Below are 26,523 nucleotides of genomic sequence, written 5' to 3'. Positions count from 1 at the left end.
TTACAAATTAATCCAAAAGAAGTCTCTCATTATAAGTGTAACTGTCCAGTGGCATAACAGGTTCTCCCCTGGTGGCATGTATTTTTCTAATCCATCACACCAGGCTGCGGCGCTGGTAATGATGAGGTGGGTCCCCTCGGAGCCACTGTGCAGCCAGTTTCTCACATCACTGCCTCTCTTGCCTCCTTACAGCAAATTAACATGGAAGACTGTGCATGAGAACTTGTCTTCCTGTGATTCCTGGTGAGCCTCCGGCCTTTTAAACATCACATTCTTGGGTCAGCTAGATCAGAGGAGCGGGAATTCTTCGGGGATTAGCATGGGCATTGTTCCTAGTGCATTTGCTGGCCACTGTGCCGAGATGACAGCCAGGCCAGCCGAGGCCAAACCGAGCCCACTGCCAGGAGGTTTGCCAATTAAGATGTGCAGGAATGCAAGAAGAGAAGTCACAGAACTGGTTCCACACATTAAGATCACTGCTTCACAGTACGCTCCCTGCAGCTGAAGCCTGGACTCAAGTAAAACTTGTTTACATGACAAGAGAGTCAGCTGTACAACTAGTATTATCTTTAGTTAATCCAAATGTACATGTAATGTCATTTGGTGAGAAACACTGCATGTAAACGTACATGCTGGGTTTTTTTTCACAACCTCTACAGAATACCTTTAATGTAACTGTGATGATCGTATTCAGGTTAGATTTGTTGTAATTGCATGGTCTTGATGACCTTTCTTTAAACTTTTGTGGTAAGGAGGGATAATATAATACTGACAATCTCCAGGATTTGGATCATTTATTCACAGAGTGAACTTAGTGTCTGTAAGCTGTGAAGAAAAAGTTCTTCTTTTTGATATTTCTATCATTAAAAATTGACCAATCCAGCCAACATCGCCTTTGTAAACCTTGCCTCGGACATGGGACTGACTGAAATCAATAATCTCGCTGCATTTTTGAGAGCAAAAAGTATTACAAATGCTGTAAGACACGCTAGTTTGTGCTCAGTCAGTGCAGCACTGCTATGATGACATTCTTTAAGAATGAAGCCTCCTCAAACAGCCTTTGACCAAGCTTGGCCAATTGATTTTCAAGTGCTGGGCTAGTTTGTGTAACCTGCAGGAGTGGCATTCATGTTGAGGGGCTGGCTTTGAACTTGTCTCAGTGAACAGTGAACTAATAAAATCCTCTAATAATCCCACCTACTATGACCTCTGAGGTAACCCGGTTAATGACCAGAACAAAACTATGCTAATCTGTCTTTGGGCAATAGCAGGCTAGACGAGGAATAACAGACTAAAAACCTAGAAATACTGTAGATGCTTGGGACTTAAGAGTGTTAGTTCAATGTCTTATCAAAGGCTGTAGAGGTGTGTAAGTGTAGACAATGGTTTGGCCGGAGAAAGTCAAAATGTTTGAAAATGTTTAGCAGGATGTGGTGAAGCAGCGTCACCCGCAATCTTAACACATCTGGACAGAATTCAACAATCGTAACTCATTAACTTTCCCCTCCTGTTTGCTGACATATGGCAATTTCAAATCCTTGTTTTCCTAGGGAGGGGGCACAGCCAAATTTCAAATCCTAAAGAAAACACTACATACAGGCTAACATTCATGCCAAGCTGGCCACCTGTGCCTGAATTAGCTGCCATTTCACACAAACGGAGAGCATTTGGTTCCCACAGCTGATGACTGCATTACCCGCAGCATGAACCTCCCGCATGGGAATCTGCAGCCTGCCCCTTAATTGAAGACAGATGCTACGAGAGCCAATCTGATGGTTATTAAAAGAAAGACCTGCAATGGATCATTTCTTCAGATGGGCCGATAAACTTCCTTGTTCCTCTAATCGCCAGGCTTAATGCTGATCCAGGCAGTCCGAGCCTGAATTCCTTTCTTTAAAACACAACAAACAGATGATTAAGGAGGACAGATGCTGGCAAGATGCAGCACCGCTGCAAATACGGAGAAAATTTATACTGAGTCACCACCACAAACGTGTTAAAAACCTCACCCTGGGGAAATACACACAAACGTATACCTTGAACCAAGACCTTACAGCGCAACGCGTTAGAGGAAAAGGGTCCTCGGGGGGTGATGAATATCTGGAGCATTTTTCACCACTGACAGCCTGTCAAGGTTATGAGAGAAGTGAAACCAGTGAACATGTCTACAGAGGAAACCAAAGGAAAACAAGACTTCTGCTCTCGGAGAGACATGCCACTTTCTCTGTCTCTTCAGGAAGGGTTACAGGGGGCACAGACAAGTCAGTGGGGATGTGAAAATAGACACAATAAGCATTAATGTATGCAAAGAATGCTGCCAATTAATGGGCTGTTAAATCTTGATATGCTAGTCTGACAACTCCACCAGCTGTCTTACTGCCAACTGTTGATGCTGACAACTGATGACAAATTCAATCGGCTTTTTGAACAACAATTAACAGCTCAAATAGATTTTTCCTCGTGCCGAACAAGTTGATGAGAGGAGGGGCTAAAAATAGTCCAGAGAATTCTTGCTGCGTTTCTCTCTCACAGTCAGAGATCTACCGCATCATGTTGCATTCACTGTCACCGCCGGCCCCAACAAGGCCCATGGGAATCTGCAGGCATGACATAAGCCCCCTGGGATGTCTCTAGTCAGACACAGTGGTCGAGTTTCTTTAAGACACCATCAGTCAAGACGGATGTTTACGTTCAGAACGAATAAAAGCAAACCTGGCATGGCAGGCAGAGGTCCAGGGTCCTACAGGCCAGCCGAGACAGAGAGTCTTTATTATTTCAGCATTGGTGCCATGTTTATCTTGCAAGACCTCTCTCTCACCCTCTTCCCCTGTCTACCCTCGCAGAAAATATCTCCTGACAAACAGCCTTTCTGTGAGCACCCTCTTTCCCACATTACTCCTGCAGTTTGTCCCCTGACACACAGGCCTTGAGAGGCTAACAGCTTTTCATTCACTGAAGGAAAACAATACACCCTTACGGTCTCTCCTCATCTCAATCAAATCCACAGCTTCCACACAAAAGCGCCGCCCTAACCCATGACTTCCCACAGACACACAACATATGATCCTCTTATTTTAGTCCACTGCATTTTTGAGCATGCAGCTTAGATGTGGCGATAAGCGATCCATCCAAATGAACACCCACAGGGCACTGTGAGCAGCTCTGCCCATATGGCGCACGTACGTCCCGGCCAAAATAGCCCTTAATGGGAGAATAATCATTCCCCGCTGTGCTGGAAAAGGAGAAATAGCAATTTTCACCTCCCCATCAGTGACCTTTAACCGCAGAATGCATACCTGGCGAGTGAAGTTGGCAAGTGCCATCGAATGACAAGTGAAGACCTCCAGTTCTTTAACATTATAAATGACACACTGCAGTTTGGAGGGGAGAGCAGAAAGCTGCTGGGTAAGATTACACAGCAAGTCTTCAAATAGAATTGGAGTGTGCCCATTTAAAGGTGCATTACACCACATCTGCATGCGAACCCCTCGCTCGTGCCTTGGCGGAGGCTTGTCAAGATTATAACAACAAAAACAAAAACGTTGGGCCTCCTTTGGGAGGTGGACTGCTACGACATCTACAGCACACACTTTAAAACAAACACAAAGCTGTCAGGTTTTGTTTAAAGTCAACCTTTAACTCTCATGGTGTAATCCTATAGGTTACTTTGCAAAAGCTGGAGCTTTACGGGTTCATGAGATCCAGATCTATCAGAAGCAGAACAAGACGGTGACTTGTGAAAAACCCAGATGTCCGTTTTTAAATTTACGAGGTCTCCATAGATGAAATCACTCTTACTTTCTGCAGCTCGGGTAACTTATTTATCATCGGTGCAGCATACCAAGACTTGGGAAGAAGGAACAAGGTGCCAGCTGTGAGATCCAAGATACACTTGGGCAGTTTCCTGTCTGGACCACCTGGAAGAGAGCGCCCTTCTTAACAGCACTGAGGCAACATTTATCTGAAATGAAGTTGAGACGGTATTGTCTGAAAGGTCAAGTGAGGTCAAATGAGTGGAAAATGGGACTTTTCATTGGTAACTGATTGATTTTGACCCATTCTTATTCAACAGCTGGTGGGAAAAGTCATTGACCTATGAACAGCCTTCATTTAAAACCTCACTGTGCCTCACTGGGGTGCTCATTAGAAAAAAACAATTAGGTTTGCTGGGGCCAAGTATGGGCACCGTAGGGGGTGTGAATGGGATGCAGGGAAAGAGGAAATGGCAAATGATTCAACTGCAGCATGGAGCTTAGTTTGTCTCACAAGTCGAGGCTGGCATCAGTGCCTGAGTGGAAAAATCTCATCCCCGAAATGATTAAAAAAAAAAAAAAAAAAAACTCCAGCAGCTGATCAAAGTTCAACTCAGCTGAGAGTGGTTAGTTTCAAAGACAAACATCACTTATCTGACTGAAACTCCTGCCCTCTCCAGCTTGGAGGTTGTGAAATTACATGAATGCACCAAAACTCTGTAAGAACAACTTTGATCATCATGAGCAAAAACACACACACACACACACACACACACACACACACACACACAGGCAGATGTTTTGCAGCTTTGTCACTGAAGTGGATCAGTTGTTAGCTGCTACATTCAGTCCCCTGTTCTGCAGCTCAGGACGCGCCTGAAGAAGCTAAAAGAAAATATCCAGTGTGTGTGTGTGTGTGTTTTAACCATAAACACTCCATAAAATGGTCGGTGTGACCACAGAGGACAAACCCCTCTGACATGAAGCTCATCTGGCATCACAGCCACCGCAGACTTAGCTGAGATTTGATAAAGTTGTCAGAAGCAGCTCACGTACCGACTTGGCCCACTTCTTTCCCTCCAGCGACTTTTCTCCTTAGGAAAGAAAAAAAAAACTTCTTCTGCGGCTTCTTGGGGGAAAATTAAAAAAAAAAAAAACTAAAGTAGCTCCGTTAATTTCTCCTTCTCACATGTTAAAAGCCGCTCAGACAGACACACACACACACACATACGCACAGATCCCAGAGCAGATCACCAGCTCACACTGAGCCCAAACAGCAAACACACACACTGCTGCATCTCCGAAGAGCTGCGCAGGACTGCTGCTGCGTTCAGGACGCGTCGGAAATACAGCTACTACAGACTGTGACTGAACCCGCGTAGTGATTTCAACCAGGGTGTGAATCTTTTCTGGTTCTCCATTGGTAGAATAGTATCTATTTTATTACTCCCTGTTATTGCTTGACCTTCTAACGTGTCTGATTGAATTGATTGATTGAATAACTGCTGTTTTAAAGGATGTTTTTGGTTCAACAAAAACACACAAGCAGGCCTATATACATCCGAGTAAATACATGTACATTAAAGTCACGTTTACATTTTAAAGGATTAAAAAAAAAAAAAGGAATTTTAAAGAAAAAAGCAAGATAACTACAACTTACGAGGGGCAGTGAAGGTAACAAAGGGCCGCCTGTTTTTGACAGTCTGGAGTTTGTTTGCTGAGTGTCCCCACATCTTCACATCTGGCCTGCATAGTTTAGTGATTTCCTTCAGTTTGAGATAGTTTAAAAAGAGGGTAAGCGAGCTAAATGTTTTTCCCCATCAAAGTGTCTTTACCTCCACCCGTGGGTGATGTGTGCAAACCAATGACAGGCTTGTGAAAGGACATGACAGATTGTAACCCCTGATACATTTATGACGGTCAGGTCAGCAGACTGGAGGGTCGGGGGGGGGGGGCTCACAAAGGGTGGCTTCAGTGAATCATTGAGTCAATTGGGTGGGTGCTAATTTATGTGTGGCTGATTAAATGGAGAAGGATGCTTTTTCTTTGCACAACCCCCTCTGTCCCCTGCTCTGATGGGAAGATCTTTATACAGGCTGGGAAGGAAGCAATATGGTCCGAGACTTTACTGAAAGAATCAACACAAAGAAAAAATGAAACTCTTATTGTTACATAGAGGCCTACTGTGGTCTTATAGACTGAACTCGCTCCAGCACAATGTGCAGCTTAAATGCCTTAAAAAATGTGTAATTTCTAATTATCATTGAAACAAAGATTTTTTACAATCAAAGTAATAGAGTTTGTGTAGCCCATAATAATCTGATTTAGCCACATAACGTTAAAGAAGAAATAAACCAATGTTGCCACCTGCTGGTAACAAAGGGAAGTGCTTCTGTTCGGTGGGTGTCATGTTTTTCACACAGATCATAAATCCAGAGGATGAGAGTGTAATTCCATTTATCTGATCAAAAATTAAAAAATATATACAGTCAGAACTTCTCATGGCAGCACAGTGCAGGACTGTATTTGCAGACAATTAAACTGTGTATCTGATATAGGCCTGGCATGTTGCAAAATAACACAATAAAAGACCACAGTTGGTATGGGGCTGTTTATATTTGCAGTTTGTCACGGGGTGAAAACTTAAATAATAATAAATTCACGAGTGGCTTCGCTAGCTCCAAAGTTTTTTATCTTTATGTTGAAAGTTTAAAGTGTCTAGGAAGAGCGCTTGGTGAAGTAGAGGCCTAACTACTATTTAAAGTCCTTAGTCTGTGGAACAACCCACCCTTTTCTCGGATACTTTCACTTAAGCTGAGCTCCTATTTAAAAAAAAGATTTCATTATTGTATTGTATTTTTTCAAACTGTCTTCTTTCTATACATTGCTTTTTTTGTTTATAAACTGTAAAGTGCATTAAATTGCCTTAATGTGTATGAAATGTTCTATACAAATGAACAAGAATTGACTTGAAGATATACGATATAACAACAACATTGATCCAAAACAGGGAAGATGTTGCATCAGAATAGCAAAAGAAAGTGAAAGGACGTTCACGGTGCAGATGAGTAACCTTGAAAAACAAGATAAGACCTTATAAGACATGAAAAAACAAAGTCACTAAATATTATGTACATATATAAACTAGGCGTATTTAGGCTCAAAAATGTCCCAATTATGTGACAACAGAGGGAATCGCATTAAATTGTATTTTAAGAGAAAACGGATTGGAGTGGTGGGAAACAGAGCATGAAACACAGCCATTTTACTTGTACCATCAAAAACAAGTGCTACACAGCTGAGCAGTAAATCAGTGATGTCAATAAAAACTGAAAACGTTCAAACAAGTTGGTCAACTTTTTGCAAGACAAAAAAAAACAAACTCTGCCGAGTACCTTTTGAGTTAATATTTTTATTTAGTATAAACATCATGATGCTGCTAAAGTTACAGACACCTATAGATCAGATCATATGTACAAAGTTTAAAATGTTGAATATTCAACAATTCGGCTGCTTTATAAAGGTATCAATAAGCTATATTCAATGTATACATTACGCTTGTTCTAGACACACACGTTTGAAAAATCATCGACAAAATAACCTTCTCAAGTCAAACATCACTTTGGTAAGATCGTGAACAACACGATGCATGTGTGTGTAATTTCATGTAACAACAGTGTATGAACAGGGTAAAAGTACCTGTGACAGTGAAGAAGCTGATGTGGCAGGACTGCAGGCAGCTGAAGGGCTCACCACCTCCACTAAATTTCCCACTCTGGTTTTGTTTCACAAAGAGCTGCTCACTGACAGCTATCACATCTTTTCATGGAAGCAAAAGCACAACAATAGCAGAAAATACTTAATACTCTAATTTAAACTAGTTTCGTGGGAACAGAGTGTATGATATCCGGTGGTAATCCATCTCCAAACTACTGACAATCCTTCCCTTTTAACCTGAGTACAGACGGATATCTAACAACTCATTTTATAAGACAACAACTTTTACAAACAGCTAAAAGACAAATCATTAGATATCACATTTCATCACTGAAGACGTTCTGCCTTCTGTACACATCACCCTCACAAAATACATCCATATATGGACAAAATAAAAATAGATCCTCTCCGGCAAAATTCATTCAAACTTAGTCAACGGACATTGTTTCCTCTCTCATCAATCTGAGTTTGTTCTGTTGGTACGACACAGCTCTGGGACCCAGTGTCATTAACCACCATGATGGGGGTGAAAGGTGAGGGCTGAGGGGTCAGATGGGCTTGGTGGTGCTGTTGTAGACCAGACGCTCTCTATCCTCGAAGGTTACTGGAACGGAGTTGACGGGCACACGCTGGTGCTGTACCGACTTCTTCTTTGCCTTAAGGAGGCAGAACAGGAGTACGCCTAGCAGGATGACGATAGCTAGACCCAGGAGGGCGGCTACGGCTATGATACCTGTTAAAGGCATTAAATTACATTTTAGAAAGTTAACTTGGAGGTCAGTCACTTACAGAGACCGCATGCCAGGCTGCAAAGCTCAGGAAACACATCATAAAGGTGGAAGACGGTAAAACTTCAAAAAAGTCGCAAACCGCAAGATGTGCGACTAGACTGGGAACAAATGAAAGGTAATATACCTGTATGGCTCTCGGACACGCTTCTTTCAAATTCCTCCTTTCGTGCAAATACGTCCTTTTCTGAAATAAATAAAAAGACATTATATGGCTTTAATGTGGCGCATGACATGTAAAAACGTGAGACGAGTTCATTAAATGTAAATCTGCATTCTGCTGTGATGGATAAATTGAACATGCGATGACAATTTTCGGCATTAGCATTATATTCCTACAACACTATCAGAGTCTTGATGGTCAATTTTTAAAAACAGAATCAAGACTGACGCAGCAGAACCAGAGATAAGGTCATTTAATACCTTTTTTTTTAATTCTTCCTCATCAAAACCTGGCACCAACATAACACACCCCAGATTTTTTTTCCATGGTCAAACTTCAGCCCAGAGCTGTGCTGACAGCACAGCTCCAGAGCCACCGAAACATTTATCCAGCTTTTTTCATATATGCAGTAAGTCCAATATTCACTCTCCTTTTAGCTCCGTTTTTGGTCTTCACCATCTCTTAACGACCAGGCTCTATATCTGCTAAATGCTCCAATATTTTTCTCAGCTAGTCACTAAAATTGCTTGTCTGCCATTGGCACCTGCTGTGCAGGTAGCGTACAGTGGGTTTATTGCAGCTGCCTGTTGTGGCTGAAATGGATGTTGATGAGAGTGAATCAAACAGTCACTAGTCAGACTCTTTAACACTAAATAGGCTTGAAAGAAGCTGCAGAGTCTGGTTTTAATTTTCTATGGGTTTATCGCTATAAGCAACTCTCCTATTACATGCAGTCACTGGTTCAATTTTTAATATAAAGAAATTGAATACGTCATTTAAATATTTCATTTGTGATTGTATTTTGTATATACCTTTGAGGATAAGTGGTATGGACAATGGGTGGATGTATTTGTACATTTCCTTTGCCAAATCATCTCCTTGAAGGAACATCTCTTAAAAACCAATTAAATTTGTGTCACCTTCAAACACTATTTAAAACTTTGCAGGAGCTACATATCAGTTTTGGTCATGAACAAAGAAACAGAACTTCCTGAGAAATTAATAATTCAGAGTTCACATTTACATTTCACCCTGTTCACATTTACGCTTTTTGTTTTTTTGTCTGAGCTGTCAACAGTTCCCTCCGAGCCACAGCAGGTGATAGTAGATTAGAAAACTATCTGAGAAAACAGTCTGAGGCTGTAGAGAGTGCTGGTACCACTCAGACAGCAGCAGATGAGAATGGAACCAAACAAAACTCCATCAACAAAAAATAAACTACCATAAAAGTTCATGTGGGTAAAACGGATTGCTGCGCCTCTTGGGAAAGGCCTCTCAACAGTGTGTCTGTGTGAAGGATGACTGGGATGGGGGGCATTCTGTGTTTTTGTACAATGGTTGTCTGTTTCCAGGGTGTAAATGTCTGTAAAATGCCCACTTAATGTTAAGAACAACCCACCTGTTACACCACGACACAGTCTCTGACATGCGTCCTTAGTTTCAAATCTGTTGTCATTTCCATGGCAGCCACCGTAGTTGAAACGGAAGCAATCCTCATGAACGGGGTTGTAATACCATTTGCTGAAGCTGTTTCTGCAGGTTCCTGTGTCAGGAAGCTCTGTGCAGCGCACTGTGAATGACAAGAGCATGTTTTATAAGTACAACAAATTATGGAAGGATGGATTGAAATGGAAATGAATGGAAAGCACCAATCAACAACGAAAAAAGATGAAAATCACCTTTTTGTTCATTCACTGGAATCTGCAGCAGAATGCGAAAATTGTCGTTCACTAAAAGGCACATAAGGCAAAATTTAAGTTAACATGTCTTTCAAGGAAACATTTTATCACTTTTCCTATCATTGCTGCATCTAAATTCCCATGAGCCTGCATGAAAATGTGGCCTCATTTGCATACTCACAGTCTTTGCATTTCTGCTCATCTGAGCCGTCACTACATTGTGGGGTTAAGTCACACTCCAGGCCAGGATCCAAACAGCACCCGTTTGCACAGGTGAACTCCTCTGTGGTGCATGCAGTGCCACATTTTTCTCCTGCGGCATACAAACACAGAGCAAAAGGTCACTTGCCTGCTACTGCCACCAACTTTACTGTTTTGCCTCACTGTAATCGCTCTACCAGTAATGTCACATCAGCTTAATAGGTGTTTCGGCTGCAATCATCCACCCCCTCCGGACAACCTGCATTATTTTTAATGCAGGTTTAACTAGGCATCAGGATGTTTGGTTCCAAAGTGATGGAACACAACACTGCTGTGATCAACCACATAACAGATAAAGGGAAAGACATTTGAATTTACAAATATGGAAAGGTGTGTGTGTCTGCTCTTTGCCTTCCTTATATGCCAACATAAAGGGCAGGAATGTTCCTATTGCCTAGAGTCATCCCCACAGACCAGTAGATAATGAATTACATTTTCATCATCATCATCATTGCTTTCTACTTCTTCAAAAAAAGATTATGAGTGAGCAAAATATCTACATTATATATGTATATTTTGAATTAACCTACCTTGAGACTCTGGAATTGACACCCCTCTACCAGTTTTACTAACTTTATCTGAAAGGAAAAAAAAAAATAGCAAAATGTTAAAATTCAATCATTCATTAAAAAGAATTAACAAGTCGCTGTGAAGAGGTAGTCAGGCATATAAACCCTCCAGAAAACCAAAATGTGTCATGTTTACACAGATTAAAACAAGACATGTTGTGTTCATTAGCAAAGAGACGAACAGAGCCAGACTGTTTCCTCTGTTTCCACTCTTTATACTAAACTGAGCTAACTGCCTCCTCGGTACAGACAGAGCAGTAAACTTATCTTCATCTAACTCTTGGCAAGAAAGGAAATATTTCCTAATATTTCCTACTACTGGTAATTTTTATTGTTGCCATTCCAGCAACTGTTTCACTGGCAACTTTCAGGTTCTCTCTCCATAAAAGTGTTAGTGATGGTATACTGACAGTAAACCCCAGTATATAGACACTGTTAGCCTGCTGTTACCCCACTGAGATAACGCTGAAAACAACACACAGCCCGCACCAGCTAACTAACACACGCTAATATTTTGCAAGATAAACCCTTGGAAAAGTATAAAAGCACTGAACACAGATACCTGAGCCATAGCAGGCGTTGGTGCACTCATCCTTGGAGAGATAGTTGTTGAGATTCTCCCTGCAGCCCCCAAACAAGAACTGCTCACACTTCTCTGAGGCGGCATTGTAATGCCAGCGAGGGAAAGAACCACGACACGGCCCGACCTTCTTCGGAGCCATACAGTGGTCTGGTGGGACACAAAAATACAGGATTAAGTTTGAATCACACTAAATAATACTGACTCTACATATAGTGAGTCAAAAGCGATTCCATCACTGTGAGAAGTTTGAGTTAATGATTTTGTCCTTCACAAACACACACACGCCATGATGTCATGTACATGGTTTAATTAGTTCTCACCGAGGCTCACTGAGGGTAAAATCTAGTTATAAATTATCAAAGTGGTCTTATGTCCTCAACACACTAATCTTCCTCACAAGTCATTGCTTCAAAGGCAGGAGAATACTGACTTAATCAGTGCATCAGATGACTTCACTAGACACTTAACAATGTAACACTTGTTTCAAATTCACGAACCAGTCGGACTAACCGTTAATATTTCTGTCTCACATCTGACACCACATGTGGTGGTATATCCAACTTTCGATGTCTGTCTCGTGCATAGACAGTCGTGCAACTAGACATGAGGTATAGGGAAATGCAACTGCGGTGACATGTCGGTCGTCTGTATGTGGCTGATGATACATCATTCTCAGCATCACCACAGAGCTCATAAATAAATGCACAATAAAGTCATTGGAAGTCAGTACAGGGAAGGAGACAAAAAGGCTGTAAGCTACACTTTCATTTCCAAGTTCTCACGTTACCATCTCATTCATGATCGGCTTTAATCGTTTTTCAAACCATTCACTATTGTCACGTAGAGTCTATTCCACTGTGGCGCATTCCTCACACTATCCAGGGCACACGCTGTTAATCAGTTACTGACACACTGAATGGTTAAAAGACTTTTCAGTCTACAATTGACCAACAACATGCAAATGCAAGTACAAGAAATTACTTGTGAATGATACGTCTTAAAGGCTTTAAATCAATACACGGATCACGTGGCGGCTTGTCGCCTTGTTTGTGTAACCCAAACTGAAACCAGACTGACAGGTTTGGTTGAGTCGGGGGTGGAGAGAGTGGGATGGTGATAGGGGAGCAGTAAAAACCACACCAACGGCACAACACACTTCCGCTTTCTAAAGAAACTCCAAATGCGGCCTGGCAGGAGATCTTCACTGTGGCTCTCTTTGTTATGTTTCCAGGTAATGTTTGCTGTGATGTCAGAGATAGCATTAACCAAGTCGCCAAAGAAACACAAAGTTGACAAAGAAACACCTCGTTCCATATTTCTGTTTTTTTTTTTTTTTTTTTTTTTATCAGTTTGTTCATTACAAAAGCTGATTCTAATCTAATCTTCTTAAAATGTGAGCTTTTATCCCCCCCATCTTCATGCTGTTTTGTCACTCAGTCCACAGGAATTAGGCGAGCGTGCCTCGACAGGTTTGATCACAGCTACCATGGTGCTTGTGACAAATGCGAGTCTCTTAGAGAACACCCCCTCCAACAAATATAAAACACTGCAGTTCTTATTAAAGAAACATCCTAGTCACAATCAGAAAATTATATTTTGAGCTTTAAATGCTTAAAGACAAATATCAACCTATTAATAATTTGAGTAAAAGGGAAAGATTTATCGAATCTGACAGTTTGCTTAATCCTCTCTTATCCATGTCCCAACATAAAACATAAGGCAGGCGGCTCTGAATAAGCCAGAGGAATTGTCAATACATGACTCATGTTTACAACTGAAACTCAACCAAATCCATTGCTAAATGCCCCCTTTGCAGAGAAACTAAGGAAACTGGTGCAGCCAATCCTAATATTAAATTTAATTCACAAGCTCAGATTTGAAGAGGGATACTCAGGAATTGCATGTAAAGGGATGAAAAAACATTTCCACACATTCCAAGAAAAACTGAATAAACACATGTCCTGTATAAATGAATACGTTCAGCTTTCCCCTCAGTCTAAGTACTCACGGTCAGACTGCTCGGGGGTAAGGACCAGGACGGTGACTTTGGTTGAGTCTGACTGGCCGATGGTGTCTGTGACGGTCAGCTGGAACTTGTACACCCCAGACGTCAGATTGGACACGATAATCTGGTCGTCAAAGGTGGTTTTCTACAAGGCGAGGAAACACAGCGTTCTCTTAGTATTCGCGTATGTGACTCTTGGCAGTGGATTTTTGAGTGACAGGCACAAATAAATTAAAGGAGGATCTGACAAACAGACGCAGGTTTGCATTGCATTCTACTTACTCACCTCAATGACAGCATAAGGATATCCAGTGAGCATTTGCCACTGGAAGGCCGTGATTCCGTTGTCATCTTTGCTCTCGACGCCGTTCAGTATCACGCTGTCCTGAGGCTGGACCACCCGGTCCAGACCCCCGTTGGCCACCGGTGGACGGTCAGATTCACCTGGAGAGAGAGAGAGAGAGAGACCGTGGCATCAGTGTTCATCACATGTTCACAAGCTCTACAGCAGCTTGCTTATAGCTGAGTAAAAACCACAGATCCCAATACAGTTGTAAAGCCTAAAGTGTAACCTGCACCAGGGGTTATAATAACCTGACGTGTGTGAACATGCTGAATTGAAGGTTTTTGCCCTAAGTCTGTTGCCTGAAAGATTTTGAAATGATTTGAAAACACTCGAAGCACCTCTGATTTTTCCCGAGAAAGTGAAACGATTCATTGGAAGATTTAGTTTTTAAAATGTGGTCCTGTGGAGGAAAACAGGACCCCAGTTATCTCTCTGTGGTGATGTTAACTCACATGAAGAGTGGAGGTCATGATGACCATTTTCGTGATGTGAGATATCCTTAACCATAATGTAAAGACTTCTTCTACAATATTCAATTGTACAGAAACACAACACACGTGAAGATTTATTACCACCGTGGTAAGGCACCTGAGACGATCTTATCATCAGGGGGCCCAAACTGTGACAAATGAATGTCTTAAAAAGAAAAAGGGGTTTTTTGTCTTACTTGGGGGAAGATCCACTTGGAGATAACTCTCATAAACGGAGTCCAGGATGAAGCTCATGTATCCGCTCTTCCTGACAAATCGGCATATGTATTTCTGTTTGTACAGACAGTCAAACAGAAAGCAGGAGTTGACCAAGCCTTCCTCTGCTCCTCTCTCCATGAAGGCGACATTGCACCTCGGCTCTTTGCAGCAGGCGCTCACGCAGTCCTTGAATCGATCCAGTTTCGGCGACGAAATGAACGTCGCTCCGGCTTTCACAGACTCATCGGCATCGAGAATGAAATCATCCGGACCCTTGTTGAACTGGGCTAAGCACTCCTCACCAGCCATCTGGCCAAAGGTGGGGTGAACAAGTACGATGAGGAGCAGGAGCGCAGACGCTCCAAATTGTCCCCGAGGGAGTGAATTCATTTTAAAAGTCCAGATTCGCACAAATAAAACCCAACGACCACCTTGTAGAGCACAGTAAAGAGTGAAGAGAATAAAAAATAACACTGATTATTTCAAAAATCAGCTTCTCTCGGGTGTGTTAAGGCCTCAAGGGAGCAAAAAACGCTCCTGTCCTAATTACAGATGAAACCTTAAGTAATCGACTTCCTGCTTTGCGTCCAAAACTTCCCCAAAAGCCTCTCCAGACAGATCTGAAACTCTCACAAGAAGTTTACCCGTTTGATGTCGACAAAACCCTGAGCGATCGACGACATTGCGCAGGTGACTCACCTGAGTGATACAGGAAGTGAAATTCCACTCATGGGATGCCACTCCCTTCTGGCTGTTATGTGACTGGGACTCTAAAGAAAACAAGCACAGAGCTTCGTGCGTGTGTGAATATGAAGCATCGCTGTTCACACTTGGAGACAGATACAGTACTGAAATGTTCTCGGAGTACAGGAGATGTGGCCTTTAACTGAGAGTAAGCTGCTTTGACACACCTTTAATCTTCTTTTCATATATTCAGAATATGTAGGTCATAGTCTGTCAGTCATTTTTTCTGTGGTATTAACTTAGATTTCTTACATTTGTAACTGTGCAGCATCCTGAAAAAGTGATTTGGAAAAAAAGTACTTTCTTGCCTATGAGAAATAGGCTGTATTGAAATGTATTTAGTCCAGATTACTGATGGTTTGCCCGCGTTTAACTTTTGAGACCTAAAGTTTAGACTTTAACCTTTTTAGGGACTGGACTGAAAGTAATTTACCAACTTCTACAATGAGCAATGAACCAGTTCTGATCATTATTAATCATTATAGATTTCCTCCAGCGCTCACCTTGAATTTGTCACACTGAAACCCTACAAATGAAGCCAGAAATGTTGGTGTAGTGATGGACTCAGACCGACATTTGAATACAATTACCAAATCAGTCTATTACCACCTTGAGAACATCGTGAGAATTAAAGGATTTCTGTTTAAACAAGATATAGAAAAACTTTTTCATGTATTTATTTCCAGCAGGCAGGACTATTGCAATAGTGTCTTTGCAGACCAATCAGACAGCTGCAGATCATCCAGAGTGCTGCTGACAGAGTCCTCACCAACACATATATATACAGATATTACAGACGTTCAAATCCTATTACTTGTTTATAAAGCACTAAATGGTCGTGGGCCCAAATACATGCCTGATTTATTTGTACCCTACGAAGCATCCAGACCAATCAGGCCATCTGGCACAGGTCTGCTCAGTGTTCCCGGGATCAAAACCACATGAGGACTAGCAGCTTTTAGTCTCTATGCTCCCCACCTGTAGAACAAAGCTTCCTGAATACCCGAGGTGTGCTAATACTGTCAGCTCATTTAAATCAGGCATTAAATGTTGCTGTTTGTTGCAGCTTTCCAATAAATTGGATGCATAGCTTCCATCTAATTTGTGGCTATTTATTTAACTATTTGCATGTTTTGCCGTGTGTTTTTATTGTCTTTTACACGCAACTCTAATGTTTCTCTGTCCTATTTTTAATGGATTTTCATATTCCTATAAAACATTTTGTGTCTGAATGCTGCTGCATAAATAAACTATCCTAGTCTTGAAGAAATAATGCGATAAAAGTCAAACAGCTACTAGAGGACAACAGCAGGTGAATAAAAACATAGTGTACAGTATATCATGTTGAATATAAAAGGTAAAATAGAGTGTAAATGGAAGGGATTATTTACTTTTGTATTCCTGATACAGAACAGACTTTTCTGTCTTTTTAAATAAAAAAAAATGTTTCCAAGTAAGGAGCACAAAGTGATAGCACAACAGACAATCACACTTAATAAAGTGCATCATAAAAAGACAAAATACAATGAAATAAATCAGTAAAACATTTCACAAATTCAGCTCGTAAGCAAAACAAAAGTAAAAAGAAACAGAGAATCTGGCGTCTGTTTGACAGAGCTGTGTTATACACACACACACACATGTCTAGAGATTAGTTAAGAAAGTGAGTGTGTAAAAGTGTGTTTTATGGCATGTTTAAAAGATGTTTGAAAAACTGATTAGTGACAAATGTCACTAATACTACCAAAAAAGGAATTTATAATACATACTTTGGCCAAATCTTTCAAATTCACAAGTTTTAATCCAGAAGGTGGCAGTATGATCCCATCTAGGGGGAACGAATTTCTTTTCCCAAGGCATCATAAAACTGTCTGACTCATTGTTTCTCACATACAGTATAATTGTTGGCTTAACTTTTAATTTAACATCAACTCAACTTAATCTTCTTTTCGCAGCTGTTGTGATACTGAGATGATTCATGCACTGAGTCAGCCAAGTACAGTCTGTGATGAGTCATGAGGCCACCCATAGGGATATCAACACCTTAGATTGTCAGAACCAGGAAGTGGTCGCACAGATTGTGCAAAGTGGACTTACTTTTGTCTGGCGATTTTGAGTGAATCATAATTTTAGGGGAAAACAAACTCTCCAGCATCCTGAGAGTGAGATCTTTCATCTTCATCCAACAGTGAAGATAAAACAGGAGAGGTCAAGCTCATTAACTGCCTCTTCTCTGGTATTGGCCGGATCCGAGGTGAGAAGGCCTCACGCGGGTCTCCGGTCCACGTCCCTTTTTGAGACAACCTGGCAGTGCAGAACCAAGCAGCATAAGATGAGATGAATGAATTTGTTTGCCTGGAAAGGTGAGCTGCTGGAGGCACTCAATAATTCAGTGTTTGTAACAGACGGTGCATCAGTGGGTGAACATGCGCGGCTATGGCTGATTGATAGTCCCTGCCAAAACAAAAAACTGAACCCCATTATTCATATCGTAATAGGATCTGTGGAAACTCTGCAGCCTGTTGTCTCTGTTGTCTCAACTGTAATAATTTGGCACAGAGAGACATAGCTATGAATTTTTGACCTTGGGTTATGTGCTGCTGTTGATATTTGACTTCGCAAACACTGATGGTTTCCAGACTTTTATTTGACATTCGACTTCAAAACAGCCATAAATAGTGCTCTCCTATCCATCCATTATTTATGGGTGTGTAACTCAGGATGCCAATTTGACTTCAAGGCTTATTAAACGTACACCTGATAATGCCTGTTATAAAGGACAAGGCAGCTATCACACTAGAGGAACCCTGGCTCACCTGTCAGGGGGACCCAGCTATTGTTGGATGTGTTTGTGAACACAAGAGCTCTTAGCATGTCGAATCCTTTTGACTTTGTGAGGAGATGAATGCTTCAGATGCTCCATTTGAGTGAATATTAAGATAATATGATGATAGGTATGTGTACAAATCATGTGATCAGAGATAAAAGAACAAAAGTACACACACTTGTCTTTTTTTGCGGAGTCAGTAAGACATGTTTCAGCTCTATTCCTGACGTTTGCTGTGTTTGCCCTCACTCTCTTTCTGCAGTTTTTATCACTGTAATTGACCTATACTCTCCCACCTGCTATAACACAGAGAAAGAGAGCAAAAGGCAAACACAAACCCTAGCATGTGCATGTGCACACACCCAGGCAACCCTCACACACGCGCAGAGGCATATCTCATTACCATCCTCCTGATAGTGCAGCCAGTGGGTGTTGCAAGAGGAGGAGGGAAGGAGAACAAGACATTGAGCTTTAGAGAGAGAGAGAGAGCGAGGGCGAGAGAGGACGGGCAGAGAACCAGAGCCAGCGTTACAGAGAGGGACTGCACTCAACAAGATAACAGGAGATACGCGTGGGAACAGCAGCCCACAGGACGAGCAGAGATAGAGACAGAGAGTCGGTGTGCAAAACGAACGTGTCAGCGCCTGTGGGTCCGTCTGTGTGTGTGTGAGTGTGTGTGTGAGAGCTCAGTGTGTTTCCACGGTTCTCCTGAGGCCGTGGCAGCCATGGCGTCAGAGCCCAGCACCCAGTCCAGGGTGATGTTCCAGGCATCGGACAAAACAGAAGAGCCTGCACACCGAAAGCTGGGCAAGCTGACAGTCAAATACAACCGCAAGGATCTGCAGAGGAGGCTGGATATCGAGGAGTGGATCGACGGGCAGCTGCACCTGCTGTTTGACTGTGAGGTAGGACAGGGCTGGCTCACACGGACACACACTCAGACGCACACTGTGTTGGGTCCCTGAGGAGGAGGCGAGGCGAGAAGGAGCAAGGGAGGCGCTGAACTGCTCATAGGTGCCTGTGGTGGGCTATCCATCACATATGAGGGATTACAATGACCTAAAAGAGGAGTGGGTGGGAGGCAAGTAGCTTCATGGCTGCAATCTCTGGCACACAAGCCCTCGTGTGTCACCCACCTGACCACAGTATCAGCTGTGCGGTGTGCACCGTGGTGTTCTGCCATAGTGATAAGATTATTTCTCCAAGATGTGATGTGTGATTTAAGTCATTAGGAAGCATTTGCAAGCATGACAAAGCAACACCTACACCACTTTAAACACACGGCTGACATATGGCTACATTTTCTGACTAAGGTGTTGAGAATTGGCTTTTCACACAGTGTGAACTTGAGTAGCTCAGATTCTAGGAACAGTAACATTAGAGGCTAGCAATACTGTATCAATAATGAGAAAGCACTGAAAAAAGCACCCATGTAACTCTGTGATAAACCAATAAAGAAATGCCAGAGGAAGAAATAAAAAATTAAAGCCAGAGTTTTTATGTCCTGCTATTATGGTTGCATCCAGGACATTGTACCATTATTTCAGTGTCTGTGTGTTGCTCTGTTTGTGGACACTTTCTTTTGGACGCAGTTAGTCAATAGCTGTGCATGATAGACACTTGGACTGCTGTCCATCCAAGATATGGAGTTTATATTAACACAGTATAAGTGTTATGTTAAAATAAGAGATGTAATGGGGAAATGTGTGCTCATTATATCCACAGTGTGCTAAATGAATGGCCTCATTACATTGATGGTAATGTTTAGGACTATGAGACTTCAGTTTGCTCTCTCTATCACACACACACACAGTAACACAACCTTCATAACTCCATTCCTGCACGGTGGGATACAATCCAATTATGTCAGAGGCTCCATATTGATTTGCTTGGCATTCTCTGAGGGGAAACCATGGCAACAGATGTCTCGTCGCCCACATGAGGCAGCATGGCACAGTGGAATTAGGGGTGTCTGTTAAGGAGCATGAGCTTCCTCATGACGATGCAGATCAGATGACAACACCGCCTCCGTTTCATGCTGGAGAAGGCAGAGACAAACTGTTTCTCATTTAATTCTCGAACCACACAGAGACCCTTGGCTGCAGATGGCCTGTAGCCACCTCTCAGTCTGGCATCCCCTTACACTGCCAGGCAGAACTTTGCATATGGCAAGTACTAATGCTGCAGAATGTGAGCACGCATCCACATCCAGTTGACTGGCTGTGACTGACAACTAGCACCCAATGATTAAGCCTGGTTGGTTTCATTTTAAAACACATTAGTTGCAGCCGAGTGCTAGGAATCTTTAATATTGTGCCCATATTTTCCTCATCACAATACTTATTTTATGAGCTTTATTCTATTTACATCCCAAGCCGTCTTCCCTGTGGTAATATATGATAATGTGCTTGGGAAGCCGAGGGTGGAATAAATCACATTAGTGGAAACCAGGACACGTGGATAACAAAAACAGATCTGAAGTCTTTCTCTGTGTACTCGTCTGATCTTGTCCCAGAAACATACAATTATTTCCTGTTGGCAGTGTTTAGCCTTTCATGTTCTGGTTCTAACGTAATCCGACATAAGAATAAATGTGCAGCACATGCACAGCACTGACAGTGGATGTGCATGTTTCCCTGACAAACTGAAAGATCAGATCTCAAATACTCGACAAACGTCTTTGATTCAGTCACGATGGTGGAAGACATCATGAATTGAAGTCAACAGAGGTTCCTCTTCCGGAGAGCTTTCCTAAAAATAGTCCCTGCCCTATGAAAATTAGAGCTTTTCTGTCTAGTTGAGATAGACTGGATATTTGCATTAGCCACTTGTGTGGAATTAGTCGTGGCTTGTCCATGTGCACTGGCCAGAGTAATGAATTTTGCATTGGCTCAGGGGAAGGTTACTCTGTTGGTTCTCCGAGTCTTCCGCGTGGAAGCATTTACCATCAGTCCCCCCGTGTCACCGCCTGAATTATTTAGCCGCATCTCTAATTCATACAAGTGCTGCCTTGGTCTGGACAGGCCGCCTTCGTTGCAAACTTCACACCTTTTGTGAGATGGTAAACTCACAAAAGTGCGAAAAACAGATCTCGGACAGACTTGAACGATGTTGAGGCTTGTGTGAGTATAGTAATCCAGAACTCAGATCACTGTTTTCCCCGCAGCCACTAAACTGTGACTTTTCAGTGAATGTCTTTTTTATCTTAATAAAAAGACTACAGGACAGAGAAAGAAATGTCCACTGACAAAAAAGCAAATTTGTGTAAGACTTGATATATTGTAGATTAAGTAATCGTATCATGTTTTCATAACTTTTCATTACGAATTGGCCATCCTTATATAACTGGTCAGCAGGACTTGAATGTTTACACTCTGTTTTTAAGTGTGTCATGCCTCATTCAGTGAAGTTAATTTATATTTTGACATGTGGGCAGCTTGTGCCTCTGACAGGAAAAACAGGCGATAAGGGATCTGATAAGTTAAACGCACGCTGGCATCTTCTCAAAACAGCTGGATTTCCTGGGTAGGGTTTCCTTTACATTATAATAGCAAACACATAGTGTGTGCAAAGGAACCACTCAGTGTCTGATGTTAATTTGTTTTAAATATTTTTTATATATTATTTAAAGCTACATGCAGCAGCTGGTTAGCTTAGCTTAGCATAACGACTGGAAACAGATAGTCTGGCTCTGTCCAAAAGTCACTAAATCAGTCTATGAGCATTTCTAAAGCTCACCGATTAGCATGTTATATATCATTTATTAGGCTAAGCTGAGCTAACCGGCTGCTGGGTTTAGCTTCATATTTATATAGAGTATATTTCACAAAATATTGCTTTAAATAGTTGCAGACCTAAAGCCTAACAAGCCTGCTAGCTGCCCCAATCATTACAGTTCATCTCTTGAAGAGCGCTGAGTAAATATTGTGGCAACCTGCTCAATAGATTTTTTTACTGGACAGTGCATTGGAAACATTGTCCCGGTGGTCGATACTCATGGAGCATTATCTATATTCATCCGCTGTGGCTGTCAGTCTGGTTTTAGTACACCTTGCAAAGGTCAAGGACACATTTTGCCTAGTTGCCCTGGATGACGAGTCAGGGGGTCACCAGAATCATTTGCAACTATTCACTGGGGGCCGTGAATATCAATACTCAGTTTCATGACAATCTTGCTAGTAGTTCTGAAATCTCCCTTTGGTTGTAAGTGTTCCTTGGAAAAAGGATAAAATCGAAATGTACCGCTCAAACAGAGCAACAAGACAAAAAAACTACTCATTAGAATCACTGAAATAAAACTCTGAAATGTGAGTTCCAAACCTACAAAGCAGTGACAGGAATTGTCAGGTCACCTCATGATGATGATGATGAAACTGATTCTGACCTCCTAGAGGAGGTCACCAACTGCTCACCTAGACTGCATTTGTATTGCCCGTTAAAATCTGCAGTCCTCTGACAACCACTTAGATATTCATGAATTCCCATATTAGTGCCAACATTCATTTTAGCTTCAGTCTATTGCTTTTAACTTCAAAAAGTGCTGCTGAGACACTTTTGCCCAGAGGCCTCATTAAAATGCTATTTTCCTTTGACAATGAAGTAACTCTCAACAAGCTGAAAATTGCGACAGTATATAATATGAAATACTGAAAAGTTAATGGAAGAGTCGCATTTCTTCATGGTGACTGTTTTCTCGTTGATATTAAGTGGTGCTCTGCATGGTCCTGCGGTCACTGTCACACCGAAGGGGGGGGGTCCGCTCAAAAAGGAATTGTTCCACTGTATATCCCTGTGTGCACTTATCATTAATGTAATCCTTAGGTAGGTTTCATTTTCAAATTCATCCTTTACTTACTGAATATGCCACTCTAGAGAGCCATTTAAAGATCTGTGCAATTACTGTGAATATATTATTGATCTTTGTTAAGAGCAACAAGTACATCTAAGATCAAACATTATTGTGTATAGCAGTCTGTTATAGCAAAAATTCACATCAAATTTATAGTCGGATGCCGAGAGGGTAAAGAAAATACATCTAATTGGACAGAAGAAATAACAATAAATCTTTGAAATAACTAGTCACATTTATTAGGCTAGCTGCTCGAGCATCCTTTTAGCTCTGGACTAGTTTCAGACTGTTGATGGCAAGCTAAAGCTGCATGTTAAGGAAAAAAGAACAAATTACTGCAAAAACTGGAAGTATATATAAACACACGGTATAAACTACAGTACATGAGGAGCCACTGTTAAACAAGAAAATAACTAAAACATATCTGGACTATTTCATTAACAGCAGTTTGAAATATTTTTCCTAACCAGCTCAAACACATAAACCAAAAGGCACAAAACAACCGCCCACAGCCGAACACAGTGGTGCCGGTAAATCAAAGCCCACACAGCACAGAAATGTACAGCACGGACCGAAAAATGCTCAGCCCCGCGTGTGTCCTGCAGACATCAGCAGAATCACACAGGGTCCAAACTGGCAGCATGTATCAATTAGAGGGGGCACAGGGGACTCTGAAGGAGGGCCCGTCTATTCCACCACTCAGCACTTCCACATTGATTAGCTCTCTCCTCATCCAGAAAGCGGTGCAAGCCCCATCCTCACCAGCCATGAAAACTCCCCAACCGGAAAATATTCCTCTTAGAAAGAAGCCCCACTTGTCAAATATGAGTGTGTACCTGCTGACTCTGGATATATTGGTGTTCAGGATTCCTCCAGTGAGCACCGTTCATTTCCTCTGAAAATGTAGTTAAAAGGTGTGGAGAGCCTGTGCTATGAATTTATTTTATGAATTTATTGCTTTATTATATTTGCTTTTTATAACTGGAGACTCTGTGCCCTTTTCTTTCTTTGTTTTTGTTTGTGTGCTGCCTGCCATTATTTAGACTTTTTAGAAAAAGGGGATGTATGGATTTCATAAGATCTCAAGTTCATATAGGTAATGTGAATGCAATGTAAACAGTTAATGCCGCTCTTTGTATTTTAATTCAGGTATCTGCATAATGTGGGACAACCTAGATGAGAGGAATATATTCAGTTCAACTGGAAATAATGTCTCAGTCATGGCTGAGATAAATGCTAGCAGGGTAAACCAACCGTGAAATCTGATGGTGGCATGTGGCAAATATGGCCTCCTGGAGCCTCTTTGCCTTCATGCCTCAGTGCCCTCCAGCATTGCTTATTCATACAGCACATCATCAATCATATCGCTTTAATTATTACAAAAGGAAAAACAGTTCTTGCTCTCATCTCTGCAATCCAGCCAACATTATTAACCAATGGAGTGTCCACTCTTGGACACTGTACATGCAACTTACATGCTACCATGCAAGGATTTCATTAGTGTGCTGCGATGAAGTCCTTGCCAGGTTACATCACATCTCATGCTCTTTCTCTGCCTTCTGAACGACTCTGCTCAGTGGTGTGGACGTTCTCACCACTGTGAGTGAAAGGATAGCGAGAAACCCACGTTGTATGCAAGGGCTTTTGTAACATGCAGAAATACGAGTATGTGCAACATAGTAATAGAGGACTATTAACCTTGGATAACCCTGAGTTTTGTGCTTCTGTGCTGCTTTTACAGGAGGAAGAGATTCCAGAGTTAGAGATTGACATCGATGAGCTCCTGGAGCTGACAGACGAGGGGCAGAAAACCCGGCTGCAGGTAAGATTGGGCGAGTCGACTTAAAAAGAGTAACTTTTTTAGCCATTATTCACATTGTGTATCTTGTTCTTTATATATGTTCAGTAACGTATTGCCTCAAATTGCCTAGAATTGGTACCATAAACTGCAGTTCCCAGGTCCCAGGCATGTGCACTTTATAACTTGTTCCTAATTGAATCTTGGGTGCATACTTTACTATTTGCAGTGTGGGGTAATAGCTTAACCAGCACTTGACCTGTGCTGGAATCCATGCTGTGTTGCAATGTTTGCAGAGAAAAAGCAATGTCTAATTGTGAGTGAGCCTCTCTGTGTTTCTTTTCTTTGTTAGGAATTGTTGCAAGAATGCGGAAAGCCAAAAGAGGTGAGACTTATTAAACTACACTGGCATATAAAGATTTCTGTATTAAACAGAAAAAATATTACTTGTACATTCTTACTCTTGTGTTAGTCTGTAATGTTAAATGCAGAGAACAAATTTTCTCCATCTTTCCCATAGGATTTTATCAACGGGCTGCTCTACAGGATAAAGGGTCTACGCAAAATGTCAGGTCCCTTGAAGAAATAATTATAGGTCAAATAAAGAATTGAGACAATGTGGAGCCTCTTATCTTCCCATCTCCCATACGTTAACTGTTTGGATGCCTGTATGTGCGGTTCACATGTCTGTGGGACTCTCTTTCTGCCCCCTGCCCCCCTTCCTGGGTCAGCATCAGTCTAACACCAGAGCAATTGTTTTTTTTTAATTATTTCACTTTATTTTATGGACTGCGATAACATTTTGTCTCCCATAAACATACCAATAATGCACATCTGATAAAAGTTGTACTATTACTCAGACGGACTGTTTTTTTTTTTGTGTAAGACTGTACATTTTCGGTTGCCTATTTATGTACATAAATATTTTTGTTCTGGTAACTGTTGTATGTCAAAATAAAATGGAACATTTTCAAGACAAGGCTGTCAATTATCTAACGGATTACATATGATTTTCAACAAAGTGAGAGACGAATAGTACGCTATCATCATCATCATCATCATCAGGTATTACCCATACCATACATACAAATAAATATTGACATGTCCTTTACACCCATCCATTTACAGTACCTACCAAGCTACCATGTTATCACAGTTGCTCTTCATTATTACTTTAAAGCACTTATTTACCTTTAAGGAATAATCATGTCCTACTGTCCAGAGACAACTATAAGACTTTACTGTAACGCAGACGTCATTGCATCATTCCCGGAATACAAGCCAATGTTTTCTGACGCAAGCTTTTCAACAGAGTGATGGAAACAAAGGAGACGTTGACATGTCAGGTCTTGAAGTAAACACAGTTAAATCAGCAGCAGGAAGGTCCATTAAGTATGCATCCATTATCCTCATCCATTTCCTGTCTGGGTTGTGTGTCTGACATGGCCAGAAAAGGCAAACAGAGTAACGGCCTCCATACAAACCTTAATGGAGCGGGCCCCCAGAGGAAAGTGTAATTATGGTTTCTCCTCAGTTAGCATGACAGTAATGCACACTGATGAAACTGCACTCTGGCCTTCTCTCTGTCCTACAAAGAGGATCTTTCAGCTGAGGGCTCCATTATAGTAATTTGCTTGGTTCACAACCATTTTCACTCACGCCTCTCTGACACAGAGGCCATCCATACTGTTAAGTCTACACTTCTGACAAGGCCTGCCACCCTGAGACATTTTGGTAGAGTGACGACATTGTT

The 26,523-nt window shown here is 41.7% G+C and overlaps 3 protein-coding genes across 4 annotated transcripts in view; 1 reads left to right on the top strand and 2 right to left on the bottom strand.

Annotated features, from left to right (window-relative positions):
* Positions 1-5,020, bottom strand: part of LOC139211793 (pleckstrin homology domain-containing family G member 3-like) — a 29,709-nt gene extending 24,689 nt beyond the window's left edge. For both annotated transcript variants that reach the window (XM_070842183.1, XM_070842184.1), the window contains exon 1: positions 4,809-5,020. The gene's annotated coding sequence lies outside the window, so the exon portion shown is untranslated. The remainder of the gene's footprint in view (positions 1-4,808) is intronic.
* Positions 5,021-7,131: 2,111 nt separating this feature from the next.
* Positions 7,132-15,056, bottom strand: spint1a (serine peptidase inhibitor, Kunitz type 1 a). The gene is made up of 10 exons (XM_070842906.1): positions 14,531-15,056; positions 13,804-13,961; positions 13,521-13,662; positions 11,492-11,659; positions 10,891-10,938; positions 10,281-10,412; positions 10,100-10,150; positions 9,820-9,990; positions 8,385-8,444; positions 7,132-8,202 (listed from the first exon to the last, which is right to left on the bottom strand). Exons 1-10 carry the CDS (start codon positions 14,940-14,942, stop codon positions 8,018-8,020), a joined length of 1,527 nt encoding a protein of 508 aa, XP_070699007.1. The 5' UTR covers positions 14,943-15,056; the 3' UTR covers positions 7,132-8,017.
* A 3,669-nt stretch (positions 15,057-18,725) lies between these two features.
* On the top strand, positions 18,726-25,749 carry ppp1r14d (protein phosphatase 1 regulatory inhibitor subunit 14D). Its single transcript, XM_070842705.1, has 4 exons — positions 18,726-19,028; positions 24,714-24,794; positions 25,123-25,155; positions 25,291-25,749. The coding sequence occupies exons 1-4, from the start codon at positions 18,849-18,851 to the stop codon at positions 25,357-25,359; spliced, it is 363 nt and encodes a 120-aa protein (XP_070698806.1). The 5' UTR covers positions 18,726-18,848; the 3' UTR covers positions 25,360-25,749.
* The last annotated feature ends 774 nt before the right edge of the window (positions 25,750-26,523 follow it).

The sequence above is a fragment of the Pempheris klunzingeri genome, chromosome 13, assembly GCF_042242105.1.
Source record: "Pempheris klunzingeri isolate RE-2024b chromosome 13, fPemKlu1.hap1, whole genome shotgun sequence".
In the NCBI taxonomy this organism is placed as follows: domain Eukaryota; kingdom Metazoa; phylum Chordata; class Actinopteri; order Acropomatiformes; family Pempheridae; genus Pempheris; species Pempheris klunzingeri.
Note: the sequence above shows the minus strand (reverse complement) of the source record. Positions and strands in the feature narration are given on the sequence as shown.

What these genes read in the sequence shown, in the direction of transcription:
- spint1a (XM_070842906.1), bottom strand. Translation starts at nt 14,942, where the DNA reads ATGAATTCACTCCCTCGGGGACAATTTGGAGCGTCTGCGCTCCTGCTC. An exon ending in TGAGCAGAAATGCAAAGACT is followed by an intron (nt 10,151 to 10,280) that starts GTGAGTATGCAA and finishes TGTGCCTTTTAG; the next exon opens with TGAACGACAATTTTCGCATT. An exon ending in TCCAGTGAATGAACAAAAAG is followed by an intron (nt 9,991 to 10,099) that starts GTGATTTTCATC and finishes TGTCATTCACAG; the next exon opens with TGCGCTGCACAGAGCTTCCT.
- ppp1r14d (XM_070842705.1), top strand. Translation starts at nt 18,849, where the DNA reads ATGGCGTCAGAGCCCAGCACCCAGTCCAGGGTGATGTTCCAGGCATCG. An exon ending in GGCAGAAAACCCGGCTGCAG is followed by an intron (nt 24,795 to 25,122) that starts GTAAGATTGGGC and finishes TTTCTTTGTTAG; the next exon opens with GAATTGTTGCAAGAATGCGG. An exon ending in AATGCGGAAAGCCAAAAGAG is followed by an intron (nt 25,156 to 25,290) that starts GTGAGACTTATT and finishes TCTTTCCCATAG; the next exon opens with GATTTTATCAACGGGCTGCT.